Raw genomic sequence first — 27,748 nt, 5'->3', positions numbered from 1 at the left:
CCCCCTCTCTCTGCCTGCCTCTCTGCCTACTCATGATCTCTCCCTCTGTCACATAAATGAATGAAATCTTAAAAAAACAAAAAACAACCTCAGATCTAAAGGCAGTATGCCACCCTGCTCTGTAAACAAGGATAGACTCTTCCATGGAACAGAGAGCCCCAGCCTTTGATAGGGAATTGTTCATGTTACATGATGCACGATTTGGCTCAAGAACAAATGGATTTCGTCTGCAATCTAGCAGGCCTAGACTCCTAATTGGCAAATTCATTCATCAGGGCTCCAGCAAACTTGTTTGTTTAAAAATGAGGCCGTTGCTGGCTGCTTATCTAATCAGAGGCAATGGATTTAAATTGTGCATATTGATATTAATTGGCCAAGACTGGCGTTTTCTGGCTGGGGCTCCCCCAGGAGAACACAAACACGAGAATTCAGAGAATTCATCCGAGGCCTCTTCATGCCTGGCACCGTCACCTGTGTTATTCAGTCCATAATTCACAGCACGACCGTCTGTGGGAAGGCTCAGCGTGGTTCAGAGATGACACAAAAGAACTCTCTGTGGGACCTTTGCTGAGGGCTAATGGCCGTCTCTCTTTTGAAACATTGCTCTGGCTTCTGGGACATTTCCAGAGTCAGGAAAATTTCTCCTCACTTTTAGATGACGTGTTTTCCTATAAGCAGGATCGCACATTCACCCCTGGAGAAAGTGGCATGCATGAAAGCTTTTTGCCCCATCTCTTGGAGCAGCCAAGCCAGAGAGCTGAACCCTCCCCTCCTCTAGAGCCCCAGGTCCCCCATCTATAGAGTAGGGAGCTGAGACAGAATCCCACACATGGCTCTCACCAGCTCAGACATCCAAGGCCCTGGGGTTCTCAGACCGCGTCTTTTTTTTTTTTGATGGGCAGAGCTTTCTCACCACCCCTTGCCTCTGTCCTGAAGCCTGCCTATCCAGGGAGCCCGGCTCTCTGATGAATCAGGCCACAGAGCTGGTCCCAGGGCCTCTGTGCGGCAGGACCGGATGGCTCCTCCTCTCTCTGCACCTTCTCCAGCGCAGGGCAGGGCGGCAGGCTCTCCGCACACGGGTCAGCAGCCCCTGCGGGGTCCTAGCTGACTGGCCAAGCCCTCACCTACCCTAGCCAAAGAAGTGGGCGGCAGCTGCAAACCTGGCTTTCACAGTCTTGCTCCTCTTGCAGCGGGAGGAAGGGCAGGCGGGGGCCGTGGGGACAGTGCACACTCTCAGACAGAAACGGTAGAATTCTCAGTATTTGAGGTCGTTCGGTGGAGTCCCTACAAATGCTGCATTACTGAACACCGAAACCATCGCTTCCAATGGAAATACAACGTTGGGTTTCTGGTGAGCCTCTCACGACAACACTTCGGCAACTGATCAATACTTGTTTGTGTTCCTGTTTAATGACATCTGATTGAACCTGCAGTTTCGTTAACATCGAACTCATGCCCCACAGCTCTGTGAGCCATGCCTGAGCAAAGCTTATCTAACCCGCGTGCCTTCTCCATCCGGGACATCCCAGCCTCCCTGCCATAAGGAACGCACCTCAGCACCACACTTCAGGGCCACATCGCCAATGACAGTCACAGAACTATGGACACTGCGGTGCTGAACGGCCCATGGAAAGACTTGTTGACCAGTGTTCAGACGCTTCTGGGTTGAAACAATAAAGCAGAGCGTCCCCTTGGTCAGCTTCTGCTGGAAACGTGCACTTAGGACAACTCTAATCTCTCACTGGTCTCTCTACACACATCCGCGAATGACTGGGGCTGCCCATGAGCGCTGATTTGGGGGTTCCGAACACATTTCAGTGAGTAGGTGAATTGCAGATACAGAATCGCAAATACGTTGAGTAATGAGGGTTGACTGTGCTTCCCTGCTCCTCGGGGAGAGTCAGGGGAAGTGGGCAGATTTGGTGGGAGAAGGTCGGACAGACCAGCCTTTGGAAGGGCCCCATAGCTTCCTTAAGAGCAAACTGGTAAATTGAGTTATGGGGCAGCTTCCTTCCTCAGGGGACCCCCACCCCCAGCATCCTGTGTATATTATGCTCTAACCTCGACATGGCATCCTCTTACCTGGGCTTGCCAAAGGGGTCCTGTGAAAACCTAAGTCACATCAAGCCACCAGGCTGTGTAAAACCCTACAAGGCTGCCATCTCCCTCAGACCAAGACCCAAAGCCATTGCAGGGCTTCACCTCCAAGACCTACCCACTCTCATCCCCTTGACTGCTCCCAGCCCGCACCAAGCTATGCTTATTTTCTGGCTGGTCTGCCCACACACACCGAGGCTGCTCCTCTGCAGGGCCTTTCCAGCGGCTGTTCCCTCTGGCTGGAATGCTCTTCCCTGCAAGCAGTCCCGCTCACTCTTCCATTCTGTGCTGGTCTCCACTGAGATTCCACTTCCTCAGAATGGCTTTTCCTGAGCAACCTATCTCAAGGAAATCCCTTCCTCACCACTGTCCCCTTGGTGTGGCTTTCTGTTTCCTCATAGCTGACACATCACAGAATCATTCATTTCGCTATGGTCGGCCTCCCCTACTAGAAAGGCAACTTTATTTGGTCCCTGCTGTGTCCCCAGGGCCCAGAACTATGTGCTCAGTAAATGATTATGAGCTATGAGTGGATGTTGGTAAGGTTGTGCCCTTTATCATGACCTCCCTCTGTGTAGTTTATTTTTTGTGTCATTTCATAGCATGAGATAGAAAATAGGAATATGGGGTAAAAGGCAATGGAGGAAAAACGAGATATGTAAATTTAAAAGGCTTCATCCAGGGGTGCCTGGGTGGCTCAGTGGGTTAAAGCCTCTGCCTTCGGCTCGGGTCATGATCCCAAGGTCCTGGGATCTGGCCCCGCATTGGGCTCTCTGCTCGGCGGGGAGCCTGCTTCTTCCGTTCTCTCTCTCTCTCTCTACCTACTTGTGATCGCTGTCTATCAAATAAATAAATAAATAATCTTTAAAAAATAAATAAAAGGCTTCATCCAATGGGAAAATTACGGAGAGAATTTAATGGATAAAGAGGAACAATTATTATTATGAACGTTCACTGAGCTCTCCCACATGTCAGGTACCCTGGTGGAGACATTTGCACACACGCTATTTAATTTAATTTTCCCAAAAACAAAGTAAGCGGTTAACATACCCTTATTTTACAGAATTGCAGAAAACTGAGACCAGAGAGGTTAAGCAACTTTTCCAAGGCCACATGGCCAGTACCTCACATGGATAGGACATGAGCCCCATCACCTTCCCAAGCCTGTTGTAGATTTTTCTAGCACACCCATGTTACCTCTGTCACTCAGCTTAAAGCCTGATCTTAAGGATCTGAAAGCAAAAACCCGCTTCCCTAAAAAGTTACCCACTCTAGGGGCACCTTGGTGGCTCAGTGGGCTAAACCTCTGCCTTTGGCTCAGGTCATGATCTCAGGGTCCTGAGATCAAGCCCTGTATCGGACTCTCTGTTCCACGGGGAGCCTGCTTCCTCCTCTCTCTCTCTCTCTGCTTGCCTCTATGCCTATTTGTGATCTCTGTCTGTCAAATAAATAAATAAAATATTTTTAAAAAATAAATAAATAATAAAAAGTTACCCAGTCTTCAATAGTACAAAATACAGAGGCACAAGGTTATTCACTGTGATGCTGTTTATAATTGCAAAATATTGGAACTCTAACTTCCCATTCATAGGAATGCTCTGCAACTGTCAGAGGAATGAGGAAACTGATGGGTCTATGGACTGAGAGAGAATGTTTTCCAGGATCGGTTGTCATGTGAAAAAAAGCAAAGTTTAAAAGAAAATCTATAGTATGCTACATTTTGTGTAAGAAGGGGAAAATTAAATATTCCCCCATCTGCCTATTTTTGCAAAAGGAAGCACACTAAGGAAGCAGCAGAAACTAATGAGATTGGGCTCCTACAGGGCTGGGCACAACAAGTCGGGGGAGCTGGGACTTCTCCAGGCACACCATTTTGTTGCATTGTGACTTGTGGTACCCTGCTAATGCTTGACATATTCAAAACAAAAATAAATCAACAAGGATCGGGGCAGGAGGAATCCTAAAAGAAGAGAGTGCAAACCGAAACACATGAGCCTGGGTAGATTTCAAATGAACAACTGTCCTTAAGGGAGGCAAAAGAAAACGAATCCAAATAACTCTGAACATAACACTTAACTCATAGGTACTTAGGCTAACGACAAGAAAACAGCCCCAAATATTAAATTCTGCTGGGATGGCTTCCCCATCTCCCCAGGGCTCTGGGATAGCAATTCTGAAATTTCTTTGTCTGTATTATAGGACTGAATAAATGAGTGAACGTGTTAAGGGTAAAGAGAGTCAAATTTCTCAGTGATGGGGAAGGAATTTACAAAATATGGAAAAGGAGAAGATTAGAAAGACTCTGTGGTGTTGGACCAAAATTGTTAGATGGATACAGAGAGAGATACAGACGGACAAATGCATGTTGATATATACACAAACTTAGATGCATGTGTATATGTAGATTTGCAATTGTATATATACTGGTGGGCATGTGGGCGTGTTTCCCAGCTCTGTCCACTTGGGAGCCTAGAAGCCATGAGCACACATAGAACACAGATGGTGGTTTCTAAAAACCATTCCCACGTGCAAGGAATCAAGGCTCCTTGGAGAAATGGCCATTTCCAGGGATGTGGCAGAGAAAGTCACAAGATGAGCCTGGAACATCTCACTGTGCTTGTAAGCAAGGAAGAGCTGAAATATTTTGGAGACATAACAAGGAGTCACAAGGGCCAGGCTGAAGAGGGACCTCCTGGCCAAATCTGGAACAATCTGAGCACCAAAACAGTGATTGTAACAGGATATTTACAGAACAAAACAAATCTACGTTGATATAGATAAATGAATAAATGAAGAAATGGGAAAGAAGAGGAAGCTCTTCCTCACAGTAGAAGGCTCCTAATAAACGTGGAAGGCATGACGGAATCAGAAATATCACCATTCTGCAACCATGATAGCAATCGCTGATTTAGCAAGGAGCTCTCAGTGGATGCTGAATATAGCGAATGAAGGCTTACTTGATGGGAAACAGGAGGTCTAGATAGCTTCAGACTGACTCCCCACTAAATACTTATTAATTACAAAGAGAAAAACGTTAACTCTAGAGTGCAGAAACCTTACCAAGTGATCAAAGGGAAAATCATCAATACTGGGAGAAACCAGCAGCTGGTGCCTCTCGATACGCCGCACTAAGAAGAATGCAACATCACTTTTTTTGTTGTTGTTGTTTTTAAGTAGGCTCCATGCCCAACGTGGGGCTTGAACTCACAACCTTGAGATCAAGAGTTGCATGCCCTACCAAGGGAACCCACCAGGTGCCCCACAACATCACTTCTCAGACATTCCTTCCCCCATGCAAAACCTGAAGATAATCATGAGAAAATATCAGAACATCAGCTAACCCTAAGTGAAGGGACATCCCGCAAAGTAATAGGCCTGTCCTCTTCAAAGAAGTCCAAGTCACCAAAGACGGAAAAAGGCTGAGGGACCATCTCAGATCCAAGGAGACTGAAGATATGAGGCTATGTGATGAAACTGGGGAAACCCACACTGGATCCAGGAACAGAAAAGAAGACAGAAAAGGCCATAAAAGGCATGATTGGGACAATTGGCCAAATCTGAAGATGGATTGGGGATGGGGTAGTAGCATCATTTCAATTCTGAATTTCCTGATTGGGATAAGGTACTATGGTAGGTAAGATAAAGGTTTAGTCCTCAAGAAATGTGCACTGACATATATGTGGATTTTTTTTTTTAAATAAAAAAATGTACCTGGCTTTCTTCCGGAGTAACTTCTGAGACTCAGGGTAATGCACCAAAATTTCATTCAGGTCCTTCTTGTCCAGAATGAAGAGGTTGGTAAACCCGTGGGCGACCACATTGGCCGTGCGCCGATTCCCGCCCCCAACAGCCAGCAAGCTGGGGTAGAGAAGGGAGGAGGTGAGACCTGGCAGGCTGGGGTTGAGATCCTGCTAAAATGTCCCTTTCCTCCCATTGCCCAGAGCACAGGGTGGCCCCACACACCCAAGAGCTGGGGCCCACCCCAATATGTCAGCATCCATGCACGGCTTCCTCAGACCTGCCAAAGGGTCCCTGAGGAAGAGGTTTCCCCCTTGGCTACCACCACCACAGCTTGCCCAGGGCTGCCCATCTTACCCCAGCTTCCCCCCTGACCTTATTTCTCCAAACACAGATCCAGCCTTCAGTGTCACCAGCACGGCCTTCCCATCAGGGCCACCCAGGACCTGCACCTGTCCCGCCTGGATGATGTACATCTCTCGACCAATCTCCCCCTGAAACAGAGAAGTGCTGAACCCCTCTGCCATCATCAGAAGTGACCAGAAGACTGGCAGGGCTGGGCCCGGAGGCCGCTGGCACAGAGCAGAGGAACCTGGGGTGGCGTCCAGCTCACCACTGACATGGTGTGAAGCAAGGCCACTCACTTCCTCTCTGGGGCCTCAGTCTCCCCATCTGTGGATTGGGAAGAGTGGCCACCCCTGGCCTGCCTGATGAGATTCTGTGGGGGAGTTAGTGGTGTGATGGAGAGGAAAGTGCTAGGTTAGCGAGAAGGTGCGAGTGTAATGGTATTCTACAAATTCCCAATTATACACGCCAATGGAGGGCCGGAGACATGGAAAAAATTAGCTGTGGTTCATACAATACGTTGATACCCGTGCCTAGGACGTGTCACCTTAGGAGCTCCGTAAGCATTTGCTAGGTGAAACAGCAGTGATAACGATATCAGTCACGAAGTCCAGCTCTCGTGCAACATTTTTCTGAGCGAGGCATTGCTCTAAGTGCTGGGCCTGCTTAGTCCTCCACAGCTCTGGGGTAGGAACCCTTTGCCCGAGGTTGCAAAGCTAGGGCCTGGGAAAGTGGGGATTGGGGCCCAGTCTGCTTTCAGACCTCATGGGTGCTGTGGGTTGAATGGTGTCCCTCCCAAATCCATATGTTGAAGTCCTCACCCCCAGATGCTCAGAATGCGACCTTCTTTGGAGATAGGGTCATTGTAGATTTCATTCGTTAAGTTGAGATGAGGTCATACTGGAGGTGAGTGGGCCCCTAATCCAATGTGACTGGTGTCCCTCTTAAGGGGATATTTGGACACAAAGATAGGCATACCGAGATGACGATGTAAAGTTACACAGGGAGAGGACAGCCTGGGTGGCTCAGTTGGTTAAGCGTCTGCCTTCAGCTCAGGTCTCAATCCCAGGGTCCTGGGATGGGGCTACACATCGCACTCCCTGCTCAGCAAGGAGTATGCTTCTCCCTTTCCCTCTGCCCCCTGCTCATGCTCTCTCGCTCTTTCTATCTCAAATAAATAAAATCTCTTAAAATTTAAAAAAAAAAAAAAAGGAAAGAAAAAAAATACCCAGTCTGCCATGCACCTTCTAATCCTTATGCCCTCACAACGCCCCTCTCCCTGTCCATCACACCTGACATGTTTAAGAGGAGAGACAGCAAGGATAGGTCAATTGATGACACTTTGGATTCATTGAACAATGTGTGTGAACAGGCATGGGAGCCTTAACAAACAGGAAGAAAGCTTCATGTCCCTGTTTCTGTGTCCAATTTGACACAGGGCTGAAGGGTCTACAGAGCTCCCCCTCAGCCCTGGGGTGGGCGGCGGGGGTGGGGGTGGGGTGCATGGTGTCCCAGGGATGACTCAGCGAGATCATCACATAGCAAAACTGGACAGCAGGGGGCACCATTCACACTTGCTTATCAAGTGTTCACTTCAAGGTCCCTCTGCCAACCCCCTCCACCTCGTTCAGCCTTCCTCATTTGCCAGCAAGTTCTACATTACCCCCAAAGACAGCTACAGCAGCAATGGCACCTAGCTCTGTAGGTACAGCTGATTCAACCATTACAACCCCCACCCCCACCCCAGGAGGGAATACCAGCAACATCCCTACTTCACCCATAAGAAGAGACTCAGAGAGGGTAAGCCACTTGCCCCAAGGAGGCACAGCTAGGAAGGAGCCTGTGTCAGACAAATCGCTCTATTTTTCTCAATCCCATCTTGGCCTCTAGGGCTGCAGCTTTAAGTTTTCAACCATCTGTAGCACTATTTCCCCATTTCTCCAGGCTCTCTGCTTCCAGAAACTTCACTGCTATACAGCATACAACTTGGAGATGGGGGCCTTCTTGGGCTGAAGTTTTCTGAGTCGCACAGGGGTTGCATGGGCATTATTTTCACCTCTGTACACACACCCAGCCTTTACAGGCCTCTAACAAGGGGACTGAATTCCAAGTTCGTGCCCTTTCGTCCTAACCACTCACTGCCCAGAGGGCACTGGTCTCACCTTGAGTGGGGAATGGGAGCAGAAAGGGCCTTGACGCTGGGTATCCCTAGGTTCAAGTGCAAATATTTTCCAGGATCAGATGGGCGGATGAAGGAGTGAAGAGAGCCTGGTATGGGGCAGCAGGGAAAGGTGGGGCCTGTGGCATCGGGAGGGAGGGTGCCATCCTCATTGGGGGCAACCCCTTCTCCACCCAGGTGACTCTTGCTATTTGGGAAAATGGGGCTCTGTTTTTAGCTAGACATCTGGATTTTTATGTGAAACCTTCAAATTTGTAAAGGTTGGAGACAAAGTCAACATTGGGTTTTGTTTTTAAGATTAGGAAAAAAAGAACACCTAAAAAACCACAAAACACTGTATAGGCTGCTCCTATGAGAAGGCCCTCGGTTTGCAGCCTGTGACCTAACCCAAGCCCCCCTCCACTCCGTTTTCCTGATAGGAAGACCAAGACCCTGGAAGCTGTTCCATCGGCACAGTCAGGGCCCTACCTCTCGTGAGGCTCCTCACTTTCCTTTTCTGGAAAGTGGGGTTCCTCGTCCTGGCTCCCCTGGTCCTGTGCCAAGAGAACAAGGTCTGAGGCGCACTGGAGCTCAGTGCCCGCCTGGGGCCAGACAAAGGCTCCTTGGGGCCGAATAAGCCGGGAGGCCTGGGCGCAGCTCTCCCTGGGCTTGCCGACCCTCCTGGCCTCCAGAGGCACCCCCTTCAGCCCAGCTCAGGGCCGGCGGGTGCGCTGCAAACCTCAGCTGGCCTTGCAGCCGTCTGGGGCCACTCACCTTCTTGCACACGTAGTCGTTGGGCAGGTAGACAACAGAACGGAGCCTCTTCAGCATGTCAAAGATCAGCTGCCGGTCACAGCCCTGTCCCCAAGAGGAGGGGGAAAGAATGCCCGTTTAGAGGAGGGTAGGGTCTTAGGGCTCCCCAGAATCCCGGGGACAGGGATGCTGGGTGGGCACTACCTGGAAGAGAGCCACTTTGCTGACGATGTTATAGTTCACGTCAATGGCAAGGTCCAAACGCATCTTGTCTGGAAGCTGCACCATCAGTTCTGACTCGTCTGCAAAGAAGATGCTGGCAACAATCAGAGGCACATCCCACTCTCCCCCCCGCCCCCACACATGCACACAGCGGGCCACACCATTCCTCTGCCACCCAGAGCCACACTGTATTGGAAGAGTCCCTCTCTGGGCTTTTTTCCCTCTTCAGGGAACACCACCCTGTACTTCCTTAGTTAACTTCTACTGCTTCTTTAGAACCCCTTACTAAATATCACCTCCTCCAGGAAGCCTTCCCTCAAGATCCTCACACCAGCTATTAGGTTCAGCAGTCTCTGTGTGGACGTGCTGACCACACCCCTATTGCAACGGTTTACTCCTGCTAGTCTGCGCTTCTCATGCTCTGAGGACGTTAGCAAGAGCTAGAGTAAATTGAACACAGTTTTTACAAAGTGCTTTACAAAGATGGTTGTATTAAATCCTCCCAACAACCCAACAGGTGCCCGCTACCACCGTGCCCAGTTTACAGAAACTGTAACAGAAACCGCCAGGAAGGGGCTGTGGGGGGGGCTGGAGAATGGAGTCCGTCTCACACCTGAGGCCATGGGGCTCCAGGGCCTGTCCCAGTCTGCTTTGCCCATGATGAGGGCTGAGTGCCTAGCAGAGAGCCTGGCACACTGGAATGAATGCCTGTACTAGGGACGGGAAATGAACTAACTTGACCTAATCCTGATGCCCCACTGCACCACAATCATTCATGGGTTCAAGTGCAGATCTGCATGACCTGGGCAGCTGGAAACCTGCTCTGGTCCTTCATATGTGCCCCTGGAGAAGGGGGCAATGATTTAGATGTCACAGGGCTGTCCCTGGAATGGAATGACGCGATGGAGGGAACCATGCCTTGTACAGAGTGAGCACACCAGCCAGGGACACTAACACTGCCTCGACCGCTCACTGTCCACCCTCGGCTCAGGAGACCTTGGAGCTCAAGTGTGGCTTCTTCGAGGCCAGAGGAAAGCCCATGGAAGCAGGGGGCCCTTGAATAAGCTGAGTGTGTTGAGGGACCCTAAGACATAGTGCCAGTGGCCCACCAGCTCATCAGTAGCTTCCAGAATGATGTCTAAGCTCTGAAAACAAAATTACTAGTTCCCAAAGATAAAAAGAGAGAGAGAGAGAGACTGGGGGGAAAAAAATTGTGACTTAATTAACACAGAAGTAGCATATTCACATTTCATTAAGCGTTCCATTTCCAACTCAGGAAAACGGTACTACACCTGAAAACAGTGCACAGGTCAGATTCCCCCACTTCCCAGGAATTACTGAGTACACCCCATCATTGCCAAAAAAGGAGAAACAGTAGGGAGTTATATGCATTGCTGCAGCTGAAGAATTTCAGAAGCAAAGCATAACATCGAGCTTACAAAAAGTGTATGTGTAGGGGTACATGGGTGGCTCAGTCGGTTAAGTGTCTGTCTTCAGCTCAGGTCATGATCCCAGGGTCCTGAGATCGAGTCCCACATTGGGCTCCCTGCTCAGTGGGGTGTCTGCTTCTCCTCTACCCTTCCTCCCTGCTCATGATCGATCTCTCTCTCACTCTCAAATAAGTAAATAAGGGATGCCTGGGTGGCTCAGTTGGTTAAGCGGCTGCCTTCGGCTCAGGTCACGATCCCGGTGTCCTGGGATCGAGTCCCGCATCGGGCTCCTTGCTCGGCGGGAAGCCTGCTTCTCCCTCTGCCTCTGCCTCTGCCTGCCATTCTGTCTGCCTGTGCTCGCTCTCTCTCCCTCTCTCTCTGACAAATAAATAAATAAAATCTTTAAAAAAATAAGTAAATGAAATCTTTAAATATATATGTGTGTGTGTATGTGTGTCTATGGAAAGAGAAGAGAGGGGATCTTCCTTCTGTCCTGATTTCAGCTGTACTTCCATCTCTGAGAGGGATGCATTTCAAGGCAGGGGAAGAGAAGGGAGGGCAAGCAGGACATCCAGAAGACAAGGCCCTCAAGTCTTCAGGGGTCTCCTGATGGCCCAGCTTGGGGCACCTCATGGGCTTCCCTGGGTCCCCCTTCACTTGAATATGTTGGGGCCACAGCCAAGAGGCACCAGTGCTCAGGACCTCAGGGACACGGGTTAGAGGCAGGACCAGAGGATAGCTGGTAGGAGGAGGGGGGTGGTCAGGGAGGAGGGGGCAGGGGATAGCTGGTGGTAGCTGGGGCACCTGTCTTACCCAGCATGCCTTGGGACTGCCAGGTGTACTCGTACCAGGTCTTGACCCTGTTCTGCACGGACCTGGGGATCTTGTAGAAGTTCATGTACTTCACAGTGCTGTCCATGCAGCTGCGGTAGTAGGTCTGCCCGGCGGTGGCGGCCCCCACCACGTCTCTCATCTAGGCGCAAGGAGGAAGCGTCAAGGGGCAGAGTGGGGCTTTGGGACCATGAGTTGTGAGCCTGTGTATCTACTCGGACTGGGGGTGCATGAGGAAGGGGCCCAGGAGAGAGGGGACCCATGTCAGCACACAGAGGAGGCTGCCAACGGGAGAAATTCTGCTTCCAGTGTGGACATGGGAAGGGCGGGGTGAGGCTGCCGAGAACAGCACCTGCTACGAGGAAATGCCTCGCTGGGCCAGGCTAATTGTGGTCTGACCTGGCCCCTCGGTGCCAGAGGCCACTTCGACCTCACTGGAGGAAATGTGAACCTGGTGTACTACTCCTTGTGACAGGACTAGATTCTGAGGCCATGGGACTGTGGCTTCAGGCAATGATTAGAATAGGAGATGCACCCCTGCACATTAGACACCCCCAGGGGTTTCTCTCCAGGGGAGCAACCCAAATCCCCAGCCTTTGCAGAAAGCCTTGCAGCCTAGCTCTCCAAAGATATCCCAAAGGGACCGACCTTTCCAGCGGAAGCCAGCGTAGAGAAGAATGGGACCTAGACCTCCACCCCGTCCCCTTCACCCTGCAGGTCCCAGAGCTCTAGGCTCCTGAGTCCAGTCCTGCGGTCTCTCCTGGACTTAGTCCAAAAGAAATGACCACAGCTGGTGACATTTCTGACAGCAGTGGGAGGGAGAGGGGCCCTGCAGGCAGGCGGGTGGCAAGCCAGCTACCTGTCCGATCATCACAGAGAAAGCGAAGACACCCGTGAAATAGTTCAGGCCCTGGAAGACGATTTCAAAGAGCGTTTTGGGGTCAGGCAGCCCACCAATGGTGATGAGGGTCTTCACAGCCCAGTAGTAACAGCGAATGTAACTAGAGAGAGAAGAGGAAGGGGACCTGGTCAGCAAAGGCCCCCTTTTGCTGAGTCTGGGTGGCTTGGCTCCGATGGATGTGCAGTATGCAGAAAAGAAAACCCTTTATTTCTACGCACGAGGAAAAGAGCCTAACAGCCACAGGGCACGCGGTGTGCAGAGCACATGCACAGATACAGAGGCGTGCTATCTCCTCTGTTTACATATGGGGAAACTGAGGCTCCAGGAGACTGCTAGAAAGACTTGGCAGCAGGGTAGACCAGGGTCTTCTGACTTCTGATGCCTGGACTCCCTTGATATTATTTCAATTTCCACTACCTTCGCTTTGCCATCCTGGCATGTTGGTTCCCAGAAACCGAAAGCAATGTCTAACTTGGAAGATATCTCAAGGACCACGTTTTCTGACCCTCTCCCCTGCCCATCTCTTTTCCAGATGGGGAAACTGAGGACCCAGAAGGCAAAGGAAACATTCATGGTCACCAGCAGGCCAGGTCCAGAGCTGGGATTAGAATTCAGGCTGTCATCTGCCTCAGTGAGCCGTCATTCACAGTTGGTAACGCCTCTCCGTGGGCGCACGAACCCGGGAAGGGAGGGATGGGCATGGGAGATGCCCTAAGCTTATCTCATTATCACAGAGGAGTAAGAGTCCCTCATACATCTGTTCACACCTTCAGGCTTGGCCGTCCCAGGGGTCAGCAATGGGTGAGGTCAGCAGGGCTCAAGGACAAGATAATCCCAGCTGGCTTTCCTGTGCCTTCCTATCTTCCTACCTGGGCACACAGGTGGTGTCCAGAGCCTGCCCTGACCCCAGTGTCCTGATATACCCACATTTTTGAGGTCCCTGCTCAGCTCCAAAATCAAGATCATCATCCACTGGCAAATCACCCAGTCTAGGGATGACCCCAAGCGGGTCCTCCCCCGGGCTCCGTTCACCAGCTAGTACTGCAGAGTCATAGTTAGAACATGGGCTCTGGACGGGACTGCCTGGGCTCAAACCCAGCTCTGCCACTTCCTAGCCGCCTAATGAGGACAAATTACTAATCTCAGCAAGCTTCGACTTCTTTCTCCTACAGTGGACATGGCAGTAGCACCACAGAGTGATCGTGAGGACAAAATGAGGTAGAAAAAGATGCCTGGGACATGACAGGCTCTCAGCCTTCTCTGTCACTGGTACCTGCCACATGCCTGCGGTTAGGGAACAACAGACTCACCAGTGTCCTCAAGAAGCTTACAATCTAGTGCAGACAGGCAAGAAATCGTGCAAAGAATACTGGGAGGGGGAAGCCCAGAGCTTGTTGGCGAGTTATGTTGGAGGGGGGGCTCTGCCTCTGACCACTAGCTGGGAGGCCTGGGCTGGGGGCTGCACCAACCTGCACCTCATTCACCACCTGGTGCATAGAAATTTCCGGACAACATGCGGCTCCCCCATGAAGCCCCCGTCATACTGTCCCTGGCCACCAGAGGGCGTGCAAAGCAGCCGTAAGCAGGGACTGAGCTTAGCGGGTGCTCCTGGACCACCCCCCAAACTCTTTCTGACTAAGGAATCTTCTGTTGGCAGGGCAGGTCTTAGGGGCCTCCCTGAAGTCTTCTTGTCTTCAATGCTACTGGGTCTGTGGGGACCCCTGCTCGCTCCAAGCCAGGCAGATAGGTGAGAACTTGGGTGCTCAAGCCTCTGGGCCAGAGCAGACTCTCAACAAATGGTCACTATTTTGAAAATGATTATTACCCGTGATATTGGACTTCAGGAGGGATCCTTCACTCTTTGTGCTTTTTTGCAGATACTGGGGCTCCCCTGTCGGATTTCATCTGGAGAAGAGTAGGACTGCCAAGACAGCGTGCGCCTTCCAATGTTGGCAGAAGGAAGTCCCTGACAGCTCTCCCCTGTCCTCCCTTCCCTGCTTCCCCTTCCACCCCAGGCCTGCCCATGATGGGGGTGCCAGGCCCAGTCCTGGGACTTGGGTTCTCAGCCCTCTGGGGCAAAAACCCCTTTGAGGATCTAAGGAAAGCTAGCCACCTTCTCCTTAGGGAAGCCCGCATGTCCTCAAAATTAAGCTCCAGTTTCCAGGAGGGTGGTGGTGGGACCCCCGTACAACTCTGAATTCTGGTTTAGCAGCCCCTCTCCCGGTATGCTGGTTTCCCCATAAGAATGATCATAGCTGGGGCACCTGGGTGACTCAGTGGGTTAAAGCCTCTGCCTTCGGCTCGGGTCATGATCCCAGGGTCCTGGGATCGAGCCCCACATCGGGCTCTCTGCTCAGCAGGGAGCCTGCTTCCCCCCATCCCCCTATCCCTCTGCCTGCCTCTCTGCCTACTTGTGATCTCTGTCTTCAAATAAATAAATAAAATATTTTTAAAAATGGGTTAAAGAATGATCATAGCTCATCAGGCATGACCCGGACACGTTACACACATGAGTTTATCATTCCTCACAAGAAATCTGAATGTACTACTATGCTCAGGCTGGAGAAGGGAAATTGAGTCCCAGAAAGGGGAAGAGCCTTGGCCAAGGTCACAGAGTGAGTTTTTTTTGTTTTTTTGTTTTTAATTTTATTTATTTATTTGACAGATAGAGATCACAAGTAAGCAGAGAGGCAGGCAGAGAGAGTGGGGGGAAGCAGGCTCCCCACTGAGCAGAGAGCCCGATGTGGGGCTCGATCCCAGGACCCTGGGATGACCTGAGCCGAAGGCAGAGGCTTTAACCCACTGAGCCACTCAGGCACCCTGACACAGAGTGAGTTTTAATGAACATCTTCTGTTCTTCCCTGGACTCCTGTCCCTTAAGCCTGTGCCCTGCCTCTCCAGGCTCACACCCCTGACCTGGACCCAGGTACTTCGGCCTCCCTTCCCGCACTGCTCTCCCTCCCCCAGACCACACAAAACCTTTGTCTCTAACTGGTTCCTCGGCTTCACCCCTGTCCCTGGAGTCCATCCTCTCCTCAGCCATCACCAGCAGAGTCACCTTTCTGAGATCCCCCTGGGTCCTGTCATCTTCCTGCTTCCAAGGTATGGAGGCAAGAGGGGAGAGAGGAGCCGGGCTATCCTTCCATATCCATCCGACACTGAAAAATATGGCAGCCCGCGGGAACTCCCTGGACTTTCCTACCAACTCTTCTGGAAATCTGGAACTGCTCTAAGAAAAAAGTGTATTAATTATAAGAATGATAATTTTTTTTTAATCTTAAAAATGTTCTTATTCTCAGCAATCCCCCTTTGGGAATTTATCCTGAGGAAACAATCAGGCCAGAGGACAAAGATTCAGATACAAAGATGTTCACTGCAGCATCACGTGTCAGACTAAGGAACTGGAGATCCTCCAGTGCTCGGGGACGAGGGCATGATTAAATAAACACGGGCCTCTCTCCATGGGGAGTATATCAGTATTGTGGTTTTAAAAAAAATTAATCATGGACAACTATGCACAATATTCTGTTATTCAATATCTCTGTGGGTGACATACTTTGCCACATTTTCACATTTCTAAAGTTGGGATGGATCTTACAAACTGCGTGTCCATTTACTGTAATATTTCTCTTTTTTTCCAAAAAGCTACATTGACTCAATAATGTGTCCTAGAAGGAACTGCATCTTAGAAGAAAGAAATGTAGTGAGGAATGTTCCTGATCCTTCTTCAATAATCAAGATAAATACATATGAAACAAAGAACAGCACAAAAGAACCCCACACTGGCTCCCCATCACCTAGAACTAGATATGAAACAAAGAACAGCAAAAAAAAAAAAAAAACCAAACTGACACCCCATCACCTAGAACCACGCTATCCTGTAAAAATACGATGTGACCCACCTATGTAACTGAAAATCTTCCAGTTGTCACATTTTTGCAAAAGCAAAAGGAACAGGTGAAATTAATTTCGATAATGTTTTTTAGTGACCCAAAATATCAACGTTAATATCATTTCAACATGTAACCAATATTTTAGGCGTGAGCAACAAGGCAGTTGACATGTTTCTTCATGTCTTCTGAACCTGTGTGTATTTCCCATCTCAGTCATAGTGACTTTTGAGGACTTGGTTGTGCCCTGTGGCCAGTGGCCACTGGATTGGTTAGTCCCCGCCACCACACAAGATAGCTCCCAGAGCCTTGACAAGGACACCATTTTGCAACTCTGCACCTCTCTTCCAGCTGCTCCCTCCCCCAGAGTTTCTCTGCCCCTTCTTTCCACCTACCAAGGCCAAAATCAAACATGACTTTTTGGAATTGATGGTCCCACGCCCATGCCTCTCCAGCACCAGGCAGATGGTACACTGGCTGAGAATGCAACCACGCTGCCCCAGGTTCAAATCCCAGCTCTGGAAATTATGAGCTAACTATGTGACCTTGGAAAGTGACTTCCCATCTGCTACCCCCTCTGTAAGATAGCTCATAATAGTGCCCATCTCGAGTGATGACTAGAAGGACTAAGTGAGTTACTGTGTGCAGTACTTAAAGCAGGGCTGGTGCAGAATAAGCATTCTCTGCTCTAAGTGCTTGCTGCTGTGATTGTAGTAGTACCATTGTCATCGTCACTACATGAGCATGTCCCACACGTGCAGCAGCTCTCTGGACTGGCAAGTAGGGTTCGCCTTGTCTGCCAGCTCCCGCATGGCTAGCGATGCCTGGGGAGCTATGTTGAGAGGTCTGCTCTGGCCTCCTTCCCACTTGGCCTTGTCCATGGGATAAAGGAGTAGATGCACGTGGGAGGCAAATTTGCCAACTCTCCTAGGCTTCAGGAGGCTGTAAGGGCCTTTCTAGCAAGTCTTATTCCTGTTTGTGCCCCCCACTGCCTGGCACATGGCTGGTGCTCAGGAAATGTTAGCTCAGGGAGGACACAGAGATGTGGTCCTCAAACTTCCTCATGTCAGTGGCTCCTTGGGACTACGACAGCCTCAGCAACAGGGCAGCAATGGGACCTCTTTCCAGGACCCTCAGTGAATTATAGCCCCAGGAAGAAGACTGTGGCTCACCCGTTTCCCACGCCATCGTAAACCCAGTGAGTGGAGCCGATGCCCTGATAGGCTGATGCCCAGTAATACAGACAAGAGTTCACGTGTAGGCTATAGAGCAGGTAAGCCGTGGTCCTGATCACCCTGCAGAGGAAGGACACGCATGAACACAGTGGCGGAGCAGGTGGCCATGGTCTCTCGCCCCAAGGGTAGGGACTGCAGGGAACAAACCCACCTTTACCCACGCCCGACACATGCCTAGGTCATGCCCCTGATGGAATGTCATGGTCCGGCCCCACTGCCTGGCAGGATGGACACCTGGCAGATACCTGGCCAGACGGACATTCGGCTGGATGGACTGCGCCAACCACATGCTTGCTGGAGACTTTGCCAGCTAGGGATGGTGGCATGTGAATGGCAAGTTGTCAAGGCCAGAGTCTGGGTGTTCTGGGGGTGTGAAGGACAGCAGGAGCTATAGCCTTGGAGGGGGCGGGAAGGGACAGACATGTGCAGAGAAGGACCACGTCGTGAGCGACGTGGAGAAGCTCTGCCCCTGCCCGTGGCCCAGCTGGGCTTGTGCCCCACTCTCCAGCACTGAGAGAGGGCCCACTGTCCTTACAATTACACCCACTGTGATCGAGCAGGATTGAGGGGCCCAGTTCCCTGAGCTGAGATCAAAATGATGCCTGGCTCCATGGAAATAGAGGTGAGCCATGCACACGAACTTCTGTGTGCCCTCCTTACAATTGGGGGAAATGGGACATTCCTGGCTCTCTAGAAAAACAAACATCCCTTCAGAGAAGGGCCAGGAAGAGGCCTGGCTTCCGGTAGCACTGGGGCCCATGGGGCCAGAGGAGCTTAAAAGGGGAAGAAATATGAGTAGAGAATGCCTAGTTCTGTTGTTACCACAAACAGCCCGTGTTGTGTGTGTGCTCACGTGCACGTGTGTGTGCACGCGTGTCTCACCTGTAAACATAGGCTTTGCTGAGGATGGCTTCCAGGCGGCTGTTAAACTCGAAGAAGGCCATGTACTGGGAGGAAGAGAAAAGCATCAGGACGGCCCACCACCCATGGCGTGCGGTGTTAGCCTCCCCTGGTCCGCAGCGCCCCCCAGAGGAGGCTGGACAGTGAGCGTCCAACATCAGAGGTCTGGAGCCCTCTGAGGGGTGGGGGCCAGAAACTCCCTTTATCAATCCGTGGGAAACCGTGACCTGTCTTCCCCTAGAAACTATGCCTAGTCCTGTTCTCACAGTTTGCATATGTGTGGGGGGCTCCCAGAAACCTCCCGAAGCCTATCATGACATTTTCAGGGGTGACGCTTCTCAGGTTAAGAACCCTGTTTGCAACATTTGCTTATGAAGGAAACCATTTGATAAAGAAACAGCATCCCTACCACCGCTTACTTAGATTCTTCAAAGGCTTGTTTTTATAATAAAAGCGTGATAGTAGCTTCTCTTCTTTACTGAGCACCTTTGACGGCCGCACTTTCTATTCATGACTTTCTTGCTAATTTACACGTGAGGTATGTGGTACCAGTCTCCCTTTACAGAGAGGACACGGGCACTTCGTGACATTGAGGCAGCTGCCCAAAGCACACAGCTGCTAAGTGGCAGAGGCAGGATTCGATCCCAGAACATACTCAAAGTGGCCACACGGCACACGTGTTGTGGACATTGGAGAATGACCGTGGGGGAAATTCCCCCAGCCATGAGCTGGTCATCCTCCAAGGGGTCCTCCTGAAGTCCCTCCAGAGTTTACATGGGATGCAGGCGGCTGTGGGCTTGGCTCTCTCTCCCCTGAGGCTCCAAGTTTTGTCCTGAGTCATGCTAAACACCAGATACGAATCCCATCACTATGGGCGGGGCGGGGGGTATAAAACTCGGCTTATGGATCCACAGTTGGTCTGCCAGGAAATCCCACTTGGGGGATTCCAAGAGCTCCACCTGGCTGTCAACCTGGTCACACTACACGGACCACTGCCTGGTCTCTCCTTTACACTGTGTCACCTTCACTGGGACACTGGCTCTGCCCCAGTGGCAGGAGGGACGACTGTCATGATGCCGAGCAACAACGAACAATGAGACAGGTATAGGCTGCACATCCAAATCTATCCTGGGTACTTCCTGGCTCCTGTGACCTTGGGCAAGTCACCCAAGGTTTTCAAGCCTTGGTGTCCCCATCTTTGAGATGCAGACCATCATAAAGCAGAAGTCCCTCTCTTGTGTTTCTGTAATGACTGAAGGCACACACAGTGGAGGCATACTGCCTAGGTTCCAATCCGACTCTATTCCTTCTGACCTGTGTGACCTAGGGCAAGTTATTTAACCTCTCTGGTAAAATGCTGATACTAACAACACTCGTAGGGTTGAAGACTATGTACTTAAGCTTCTGGAACAAGTCCCTAACACACAGCACAGTAAAGAAGCTCTAATACTTTCAGGGAATTTCCCATCCCCTCTGGGGCCGCCCTGACACCCCTCCCGGCCCCGCTCCCCAGTGCTGCTCAGGCGGGACATCATGATGCTAGTGCAGAGTACAGGAGAGCTGAAGGCCCTGGACGGGAAGCCTACCTTCAAACAGCGGGGCAAGCGCAGGAGGGGATTCACACCAAACTTCAGGTAGAGCAAGTCCAAGGGCAGGAGGCAGAGAAGGTCCATCTGAAATCCCCGTGGGACACCACAGAGTATAAAACAGGCAGCCCCAGGGGGGTGGGGGGTGGGGGAATGATAGGGTCTCTACCTTGGGCGGAAGGGTGAGGTCGGAATGCACCCAGGGGGCAGAGAGCCTTGTACCCACAAACCTCCCTGTGCCTAGGAGTGGGATTCTGGTGGGATTCACATCACATTGGCCCCAAAGCACCCAGAGTCTCCAGCCACACCTCCCTTCAAGGTGCACGGAAGCTTGTACCCTTGGCACACACCTTAAAGCGACGAGATTTCAGGTAGTTATTGCGCATCTCCTTCTTGTCGGTCTGAAAGAAATGGAATGCTGACTGTGAAATGGCCCGCGGAGCTTCATTCCTGACCCCAGGGGAGCCTCCTGGACATCCCTGCAGAGTTTCCACCTTCTTATCAGAGGAATAGCCTCAGGGGGGCAGCTGAGCTTTGGGGAGAGAAAGCCTTAGGGTCCACAGGTCTGCAAGGGGGGAGGGCAGACCTCCCGGAGAGCAGAAACTGGTCCAAGGTCACCCAGCTAGATTCCAACTTCCTAGCTGGGGAGTCAATATTAGGGTCGTTCTCCTAGCACATGGGTCTTAACTGGACACTTTGTAACCTGGTTTTCCGAGGAAACGGCTGCTGCTCTCATCAGGCCGGGGGAAGAGGCTGCCCAGGGAATTCTGTTTCCTCTAAATTGTTCTAGAGACACAACAAGTGCCCGCCTGCACACAGAGGAGCAGTCCCCCGCCAGGGTGACATTTGGGGAAGTGACCTGCACAGAGATACAGGGACTGGGCCCTCTGCCTTCGCCAAGTCAAAATGAGGACTCAGTTTCCTCCCCAGGGAGTGGGGCCTGACCAGGGCACATGGTTTTACACTGATCCAGGCAGTGTGTTCTTTGCAGGACCCCCAGGAAATGTTGCTCGCCATGCTGAAGAGCTCTGTGGACATCATCTCAATTCCCCCTCCCCGCAACGCTACAAGGTGGGAACAATGAGTCCTCCCATTTTAGGATGACAAAACAGAGGCTTAGAGGGGGCCTGTAGAGCTATCAGTGGTAGAGCTGGGATTTGAACCAGGTTGGTCTGAAGGTTGTTCCCTGGCCCGCTTTCCATCTTTAGATCCACCTGGTGGTCCAGGAGCCCCTTCACCCATGAGCAGGGTTTGGGGTGTGTAATTTGAACAAGCATGGGTGCACATCCCCGAGATTTGTTCTTTCATCCCGTCTATCACAGCAGCAGCCCGGGTCGGGCTCCTGAAGGCCCTGCTGCGCCCCCCCCACCCCACCCCCGTCCCTGCTGGCCACACTGCCCCCTCCCCCTGCCCGGGCCTCACAATGATGTCTCCCCCTCTGACAAACTGCAGGCGTATCTGGAACACAGTGATGTCCAGGAGGTAGATGAGGTCGCACACATAGTCCATCAGCAACCACAGGTGGACATTGTCCGGCGTCTGGTAGGGGAAGGCCCAGCGCACGGGAATCAGCCAGCAGTTCCAGTTCCAGGCCAGCACCACGAAGAACAGCCACAGGATGTACATCAGGTCTGTGGGGGAGCCAGGGGGAGGGACTGTTCTAGAACATCGGACGGAGGACGGCTCCTCGCAGGAGCATCAGGGGAGGGCATCCTTTCCACGAATCTATTCCTAGATGTGGTACTTCTGTAAGTGGGGTAGGCACGTGTGTGCGTGAGCCTGTGTGCCTGTGTGTGTGCGTGTGCCTGTGTGTGTGCTTGTGCCTGTGCCTGTGTGCCTGTGTGTGTGCATGTGCCTGTGCCTGTGTGCCTGTGTGTGTATGTAAAACTATCTCTGATTTAAAAATAAATCACTGCCAGGCCTAATAAGCCAGAGTACTCAGCGGGGGGGATGGGGTGTATTAGATAATAGGCAGCTAACTAGAAAACACGTTCGCTCTCATTCTCATTGAAATATTTCCAAAATTGTATTTCCCGCTTTAATAAATACACAACACTAATGCCTGGAAGATGGGCACAGACAGGTGGGTGGGTGCATGGATGGAAGTCATGGGTCATGTGGTCATTTTAGAAACCCAGTGGACACCAGGATTGGCGTCCTGTCCCCCCAGGACTTCTTGTGTGACCACAGGAATGTCTCTCTCTGGCACCTGCCCTGCTCCCCAGGGAAGGCACAAGGAGAGGTCAGCTAAGAAAGGCTGGGAGCTTCATAAACTGTAAAGTGCTGTGCCCATAGAAAGGGCTGTCATTGCCGAGGAAGAGAACATGGGCTACATAAAAGCGAAGTGAGGGGAATTCACTTTAGATGTCAGAAGAATCTCTGCCCTTCTCTGCTCAGAGCAGCAGCTCCAGGAAGGGACCCTCGAGAGTAGAGTAGAAGGCAGACTAGGGCAAGAGTTAGGGTAGGGCTCCTAGTCTGCCACCAACCAGTCGTGCCTCGGTTTCCTTCTCTGTCAGGTGAGGGTGATGGTAGGTTCCCATTCAGGGATAGTAGGTTCCTATTCAGGTTCTTATTCAGAGAGCTCCCTCGCTCTCCCCACCCCACCCACCCCTGGCTCCTCTCACTGGGTCCCCTGCCCTCACACAGCACGCAGTGGCAGCAGCGGCTGGTCCGGTCCCACCCAGACTCACTGGTCAGCGGGTCGATGCTCTGCGGAAACCGGTAGGACTTCCAGGGGCGGCGCTTGAACTTGCAGCAGAGCATGTCGCAATAGTGCTCCTCCTCAGTCTGCCCGGCCTCAGCCGCCTTCTCTTCCGGGGCTGGCTCTGGGGCTTTCTTGGCTGGGGCTGCAGGAGGACATGGGGGACCATCTGAGAGGCTCCAGAAAGAGGGCAACCACCACAGACTCTGGACCTGGAGCCACAGAGACCCTGGCGGCCCCCCATCCCCTGCTGTCAGCTCTGTGTGCGGAAGCCCAGGTGCTGTCCACAACAAAGTCCACGGCACCTGGCCAGATACTCTTACCAGCTGCCAGGCTGAAGCTGATTCTCAGGGATGGCCCAGAATGAAGTGTTTCTGGGCAAGTTAGGCGCTTTCAGAAGTCTGTTTGTGCATCTGTGTTTGGACCCCCTTGGTTCTCTATGGAGGGCTAGGGGCGTTTCGTACCCCAGAACACTGCCCCCAAGAGCCAGAAACCAGGGAAACCTTGCCTGGGTTTTTCAGAGCAGAAAGGTGATGGCGTTGGTGACCTAGGCATTGACTTCTGTAGGTTCAGTATGACTGTTGTTTCTAGCTTTAGAACTGTGGATCCAAGCCCTGCTAGATCAGTTGTTAGTGCCCTGAGCTCGAAGGTACAGTCCTCCTTTGGAAAGACCTGGAAAACCTCCCTGACAAGAGAGCACTTCTCTCATTTCCTCCTGGAATCTGGAAAGCATGAAACTTTCAGGAAGCTCCATGAGACTATTGCAAATGAGGCCTCCAAAAACTAAGCCTGAAAAGAAAAGTGAGGGGGGGGGGGACACCATCTGTGTATAAGGCCATGAGATCCCACCCAGGCTGGACCACCTGCCTGCCAGTGGGAAAGGGCCAGAAGGGTCGAGGAGGAAGTACTTGCCCTGGGGGGGGGGGGTGGGCAGCCAAATCCGATTGGATCATCAGTCACAACTTTGACCTTATTCACTCCCCTGGTTCCATAGCTAAAGCTGTACATACAGGACCCAAAAATCCAGACAGTGTGGAGCACCCCGACCATTTCCTTGGGGGTACCCTCACCATGAGCTTACAAGGGGCTCTAGGGGACCCATTTATGGCAGGTTGAACCATCCCAGCTCTGGGCTTACAGGGCTTCGGGCTCTCCTCATCGGAGGTGACGTCAGGGTCGATGAGCTTCTCCTTCACCTTCTCTGTCCTCTCCTTGAAAAGCTTCACCAGCTCCTGGAGCCGGTCGTTGATGATGGCGCTGTTCTGGCTGGCCGCCGAGGCTGCACGATCCTGGCCACTGTGGACACACCTGATGCTGAGCGGGCTGGATGGAAAGGGACCCCCATGCCCCTGGGCAACAGCCGAGCAGCCTTTGTATGCCATCCAGCCCAAAGGAGGCAAAGGCTGCCCCAGTTTCCTTCTGACACCAGAAACATCAAACCCACTTTAATAGCTCCTAGGAGGAAATTCAGTCTGAGGCTCGCACCTGGGTGCCCAGCTTTTAGAGAATGTACCACACAGGATCTGATTCCGATGGGCGGTTCTGAGAAAACTTTGATCCCACTTGTGATTTAGGGGGAAACTCTTGGAACTCGGGTCAGGACGGTCAGCCCCAGTTTGGGGTTCCCAGGAGATTGGCGTCTGGGACAGATCAAAGAGGGGCCAGGGCTATGCTTTGGGCTCAGGAAATAGTTGATGGAAAAAAACAGTGCAGATCCATTCCATACCCTTTTAACTTCTAGGAATTTAAACTGTCTGTACTCACAGCAAGAGAGACAGATGGACAGAGAGATGGACACAGAGAGAATGAATGTGAGTCTGCCCCAGGCGCCGGTCAGCCTGGGGCAAGCACTCTGGGTGGGCTGAGACAGGCCGCAAATCAGCTGTCCTCTGAGTGGCGTCCTTCTGACCATCATGCTGAGCTGAGTGCAATCCTAGTGTTTCCACATCGATCTGTTTTCTGACATGGGGGCACCGGCAATCAAGCCCTCTAGTCCCCAGGTGCTCACCTGACAAGGCAGCTGGGGACCAGCAGCATGGGGACCCCAAAAAAAAGGGCACACGGGTATGCAGAGACGCAAACTGCTTGCCCACATCCGCTCCCGCCCGTGAGGAGTGGTCGCTGGGACGCGGACTCCCCGTGAGGGTGGCCGGGCGGGCTCCCCCAAGAAGAACGTGAGGGACTTGCTGTGTGCATCTCTGGGCCCCCTGTCTGGCATTCTCTCCGTCTAGGGCTGATCCGAAGCTACACACAGGTGGCACAGCTGCAGCCAACAGGGTCCCTAAATGACTGCCTGGAGGAAAACCCACCACTGACCTGAAACAGGTGTCTGGTGACATGATTATGATAAATGAGACATTGTGTTGCTTAAGCCACTGCATCTGTGGGGTCTAATTGTTATAGCAGCTGAACCTACCTCGCTAATGTATGGGTCCCCACGCTGAACTCCTTAAGAGGCTTCAAGGGTAATTTTTATTACTATAACTGATTCCTTCCCTGTTTTCTGGTACTAAACTCTGACCCTGTCCTTACCCTACTGCATAAGATGGAATTGCACTGTATACTCACATGGACCAGTGAACTATGGGTGAGGTTTGGATTTTTTTTCTTTGTCTTTTAACTTTTCTGAACTTCCCACAGCTCTCTAAAACATACTCCGTAAAATTATGGGCGGCGGGGGGAAGGCTGGCAGGAAAGCCCAGTGCCTCCTGTGGCCCCTCTAGGAGCTGAGGCTGGGAATAGGATGGGGGTCCCAGGCCAGAGCCTGGGGCCGGGGGATTCACCATCAGTCAGGCATCCCAGACTCTTCCAGAAAACATCTTCTGTTGGCCCAGCCCTTGGAGTAGTTAGATGTCACAGACCCCAGGTCCCAGTGCTGTCACTGTGGCCCCTAAACACTGTCCCACAGACCGGTTTATAATCAGAATCAGCTGAAGGCTTATAAAGATGTCAGTCCCCCAGGGCCCACTGTCTGAGCTTCTGACCCAGTGGGTCTGGGCTGGGAGCTGGGAATCTGTATTTTTTTTTTAACGATTTTATTTTATTATTTACTTGACAGACAGAGACCACAAGTAGGCAGAGAAGCGCCTGCAGAGAGAAGTGGGGGTGAAGTAGGCTCCCTGCCGAGCAAAGATCCCAATGCGGGGCCTGCTCCCAGGACCCTGAGATCATGACCTGAGCCGAAGGCAGAGGCTTTAACCCACTGAGCCACCCAGGTGCCCCGGGAATCTGTATTTTTAACAAGCTCCCTGGGTTCAGACCCCTGGAGATCCTTGTGGTCCTCACTCTCCCTGCTGACCTTCTCAGGGGTTTAGAGCCAGGACCCAACCTTGGCTGAGGGGCCAGGAGCCTCTCTCTCCTTTACAACAAAGCCTCTGTGCATTTTACAGACTGTACAGAACCGCTAGGCCAGTCACAAGCAGCCTGGACAGGAGACCCAGCTCTGTCTTACTGCTCAGAAGCTGTTGGCAAATGGTGGAAGGTTCTAGAAACATCCATACTCTCCCCCACCAACCCAACCCTCTTTCCTTGTCTGCTCATCCCCACCCAGACTTCCAACCACCCTCTGAAACCCTGCGGGTGGGCCCCACTCACTCAGTGCCCTGTGGGCTGGACGGGTCCAACCAGGCGACCATGGGTGATTCAGCTGGTGCCAGTGCCTTGAGCTCTTCAACGTCATCATCTTGGGAGGGCAGCCTCTTCCTGCAAGGACACAGTCATGGAGGGGCCTTCAGCAAGGGCAGGAGCCACAGGGAAAAGGGAGCCAATCCTGACCGCTGCAGATCACCCAGGGCTGAACCCTGGGCAGGGGGGAATGGGGCCGGGGGTGTTGGTGCCATCAAAGGGTCCTCACTTGCCTTCATGGAGAAAAAGAGAGAGAGGGAAGGGACACAGTCGCCCTCTGGACCTCAGTCTCCACATCTGTTCAATGTCCTAGTGTAAAAGTAACAACATTGACCTGGTATCAGGCAAACTGGATTTTGCATCCCAGTCCTGCTTCCCACTAGTGTGTGACCTTGGCAAGTGACTTAAACTCTCTGAACCATCTCAGTTTCCCCATCTGTAAAATGGGACTGGATCTACTCAACTCAGTGAGATACTCAGGACTCAGTGGGGCCTCAGCTAAAATGTTCTGCTTTCCCCTCCTAGCACACCCCTTCCAGGCTCCCTGTCTGAGAAAGGAAGAGCAAATCATCCCCGGGGTCCCCTGTCATTTAGTCCATGTCTTCCACAGGACTCTGCATCTGGAGCCATCGGAGTCCCAGCTGACGGTGTCTGGGTGTGAATTTACCTGTCACTGTGCCCATCCTCAACCATCTCAACTCAGGATCTCAGAGGCTTCTAGAGGGAACAGATGGAGGGATGTGCAGCCTTGCCTTGCCTTTATTCCAGGAGGCTCTGAAACTATCCTATGGCCTTCTGCCAGCTCACCAAAAATGGCAACACTCACGGATTCACCTCCTTCACCCTCTAGTTAAAATCCCCACCCATGAACACCAAGGCCAGAATCTGCACAGATGAGACCCAAACTCAGTCCTCTTGCGCCCGGCCTGGTGCCTTCTCCTGAGCCAGGAGGGCACATGCTGCCCGAGATAGCAGAGTGTGGAACTCCGCCAGCAGCCAGGCTTCCACAGCCCTGCTTCGCGTGCAGCCCTGCGCAGAGCACCTTGCACGAGTTAGCTTGTTGGATTCTTCCAGCAATCTTATAACAGGTGGTGTGTCTATCTCCAGCTTACAGTAGGAACACAGAGGACTAGGAGTGTTCACTGGCTTGCCTCAAGCCTCACATCAGTAAGTGGTAAGATGGGAGTCACCTCAAACCAAGGCTTTAAGCTACAAGGCAGGGCCCAGCCCATGTGCCCCTCCATCAGGGTCTGTGATTTCCATGGCTTTTTGGTGCCTATCAGTTGCCCACAATGCTCATTCCACCCCTGACCATAGGCAGTCCCATAGGCTTCCCA

General features: G+C 51.9%; 1 protein-coding gene across 1 annotated transcript in view; it reads right to left on the bottom strand.

The window, feature by feature from the left end:
* The window catches only part of CNGB1 (cyclic nucleotide gated channel subunit beta 1), a 63,793-nt gene that overhangs the window by 7,059 nt on the left and 28,986 nt on the right, over nucleotides 1-27,748 (bottom strand). The window contains exons 17-30 of the mRNA XM_059153146.1: nucleotides 26,382-26,489; nucleotides 23,926-24,083; nucleotides 22,777-22,932; nucleotides 21,509-21,717; nucleotides 20,437-20,487; nucleotides 20,087-20,173; nucleotides 18,483-18,547; nucleotides 17,538-17,660; nucleotides 12,434-12,575; nucleotides 11,557-11,716; nucleotides 9,296-9,393; nucleotides 9,113-9,196; nucleotides 6,211-6,329; nucleotides 5,809-5,955 (exon numbers count right to left, since the gene is read on the bottom strand). Coding sequence (XP_059009129.1) covers nucleotides 5,809-5,955; nucleotides 6,211-6,329; nucleotides 9,113-9,196; nucleotides 9,296-9,393; nucleotides 11,557-11,716; nucleotides 12,434-12,575; nucleotides 17,538-17,660; nucleotides 18,483-18,547; nucleotides 20,087-20,173; nucleotides 20,437-20,487; nucleotides 21,509-21,717; nucleotides 22,777-22,932; nucleotides 23,926-24,083; nucleotides 26,382-26,489 — 1,707 coding nt within the window. The remainder of the gene's footprint in view (nucleotides 1-5,808; nucleotides 5,956-6,210; nucleotides 6,330-9,112; nucleotides 9,197-9,295; nucleotides 9,394-11,556; nucleotides 11,717-12,433; nucleotides 12,576-17,537; nucleotides 17,661-18,482; nucleotides 18,548-20,086; nucleotides 20,174-20,436; nucleotides 20,488-21,508; nucleotides 21,718-22,776; nucleotides 22,933-23,925; nucleotides 24,084-26,381; nucleotides 26,490-27,748) is intronic.

The sequence above is a fragment of the Mustela lutreola genome, chromosome 16 (assembly GCF_030435805.1).
Source record: "Mustela lutreola isolate mMusLut2 chromosome 16, mMusLut2.pri, whole genome shotgun sequence".
Lineage (NCBI taxonomy): Eukaryota > Metazoa > Chordata > Mammalia > Carnivora > Mustelidae > Mustela > Mustela lutreola.
Note: the sequence above shows the minus strand (reverse complement) of the source record. Positions and strands in the feature narration are given on the sequence as shown.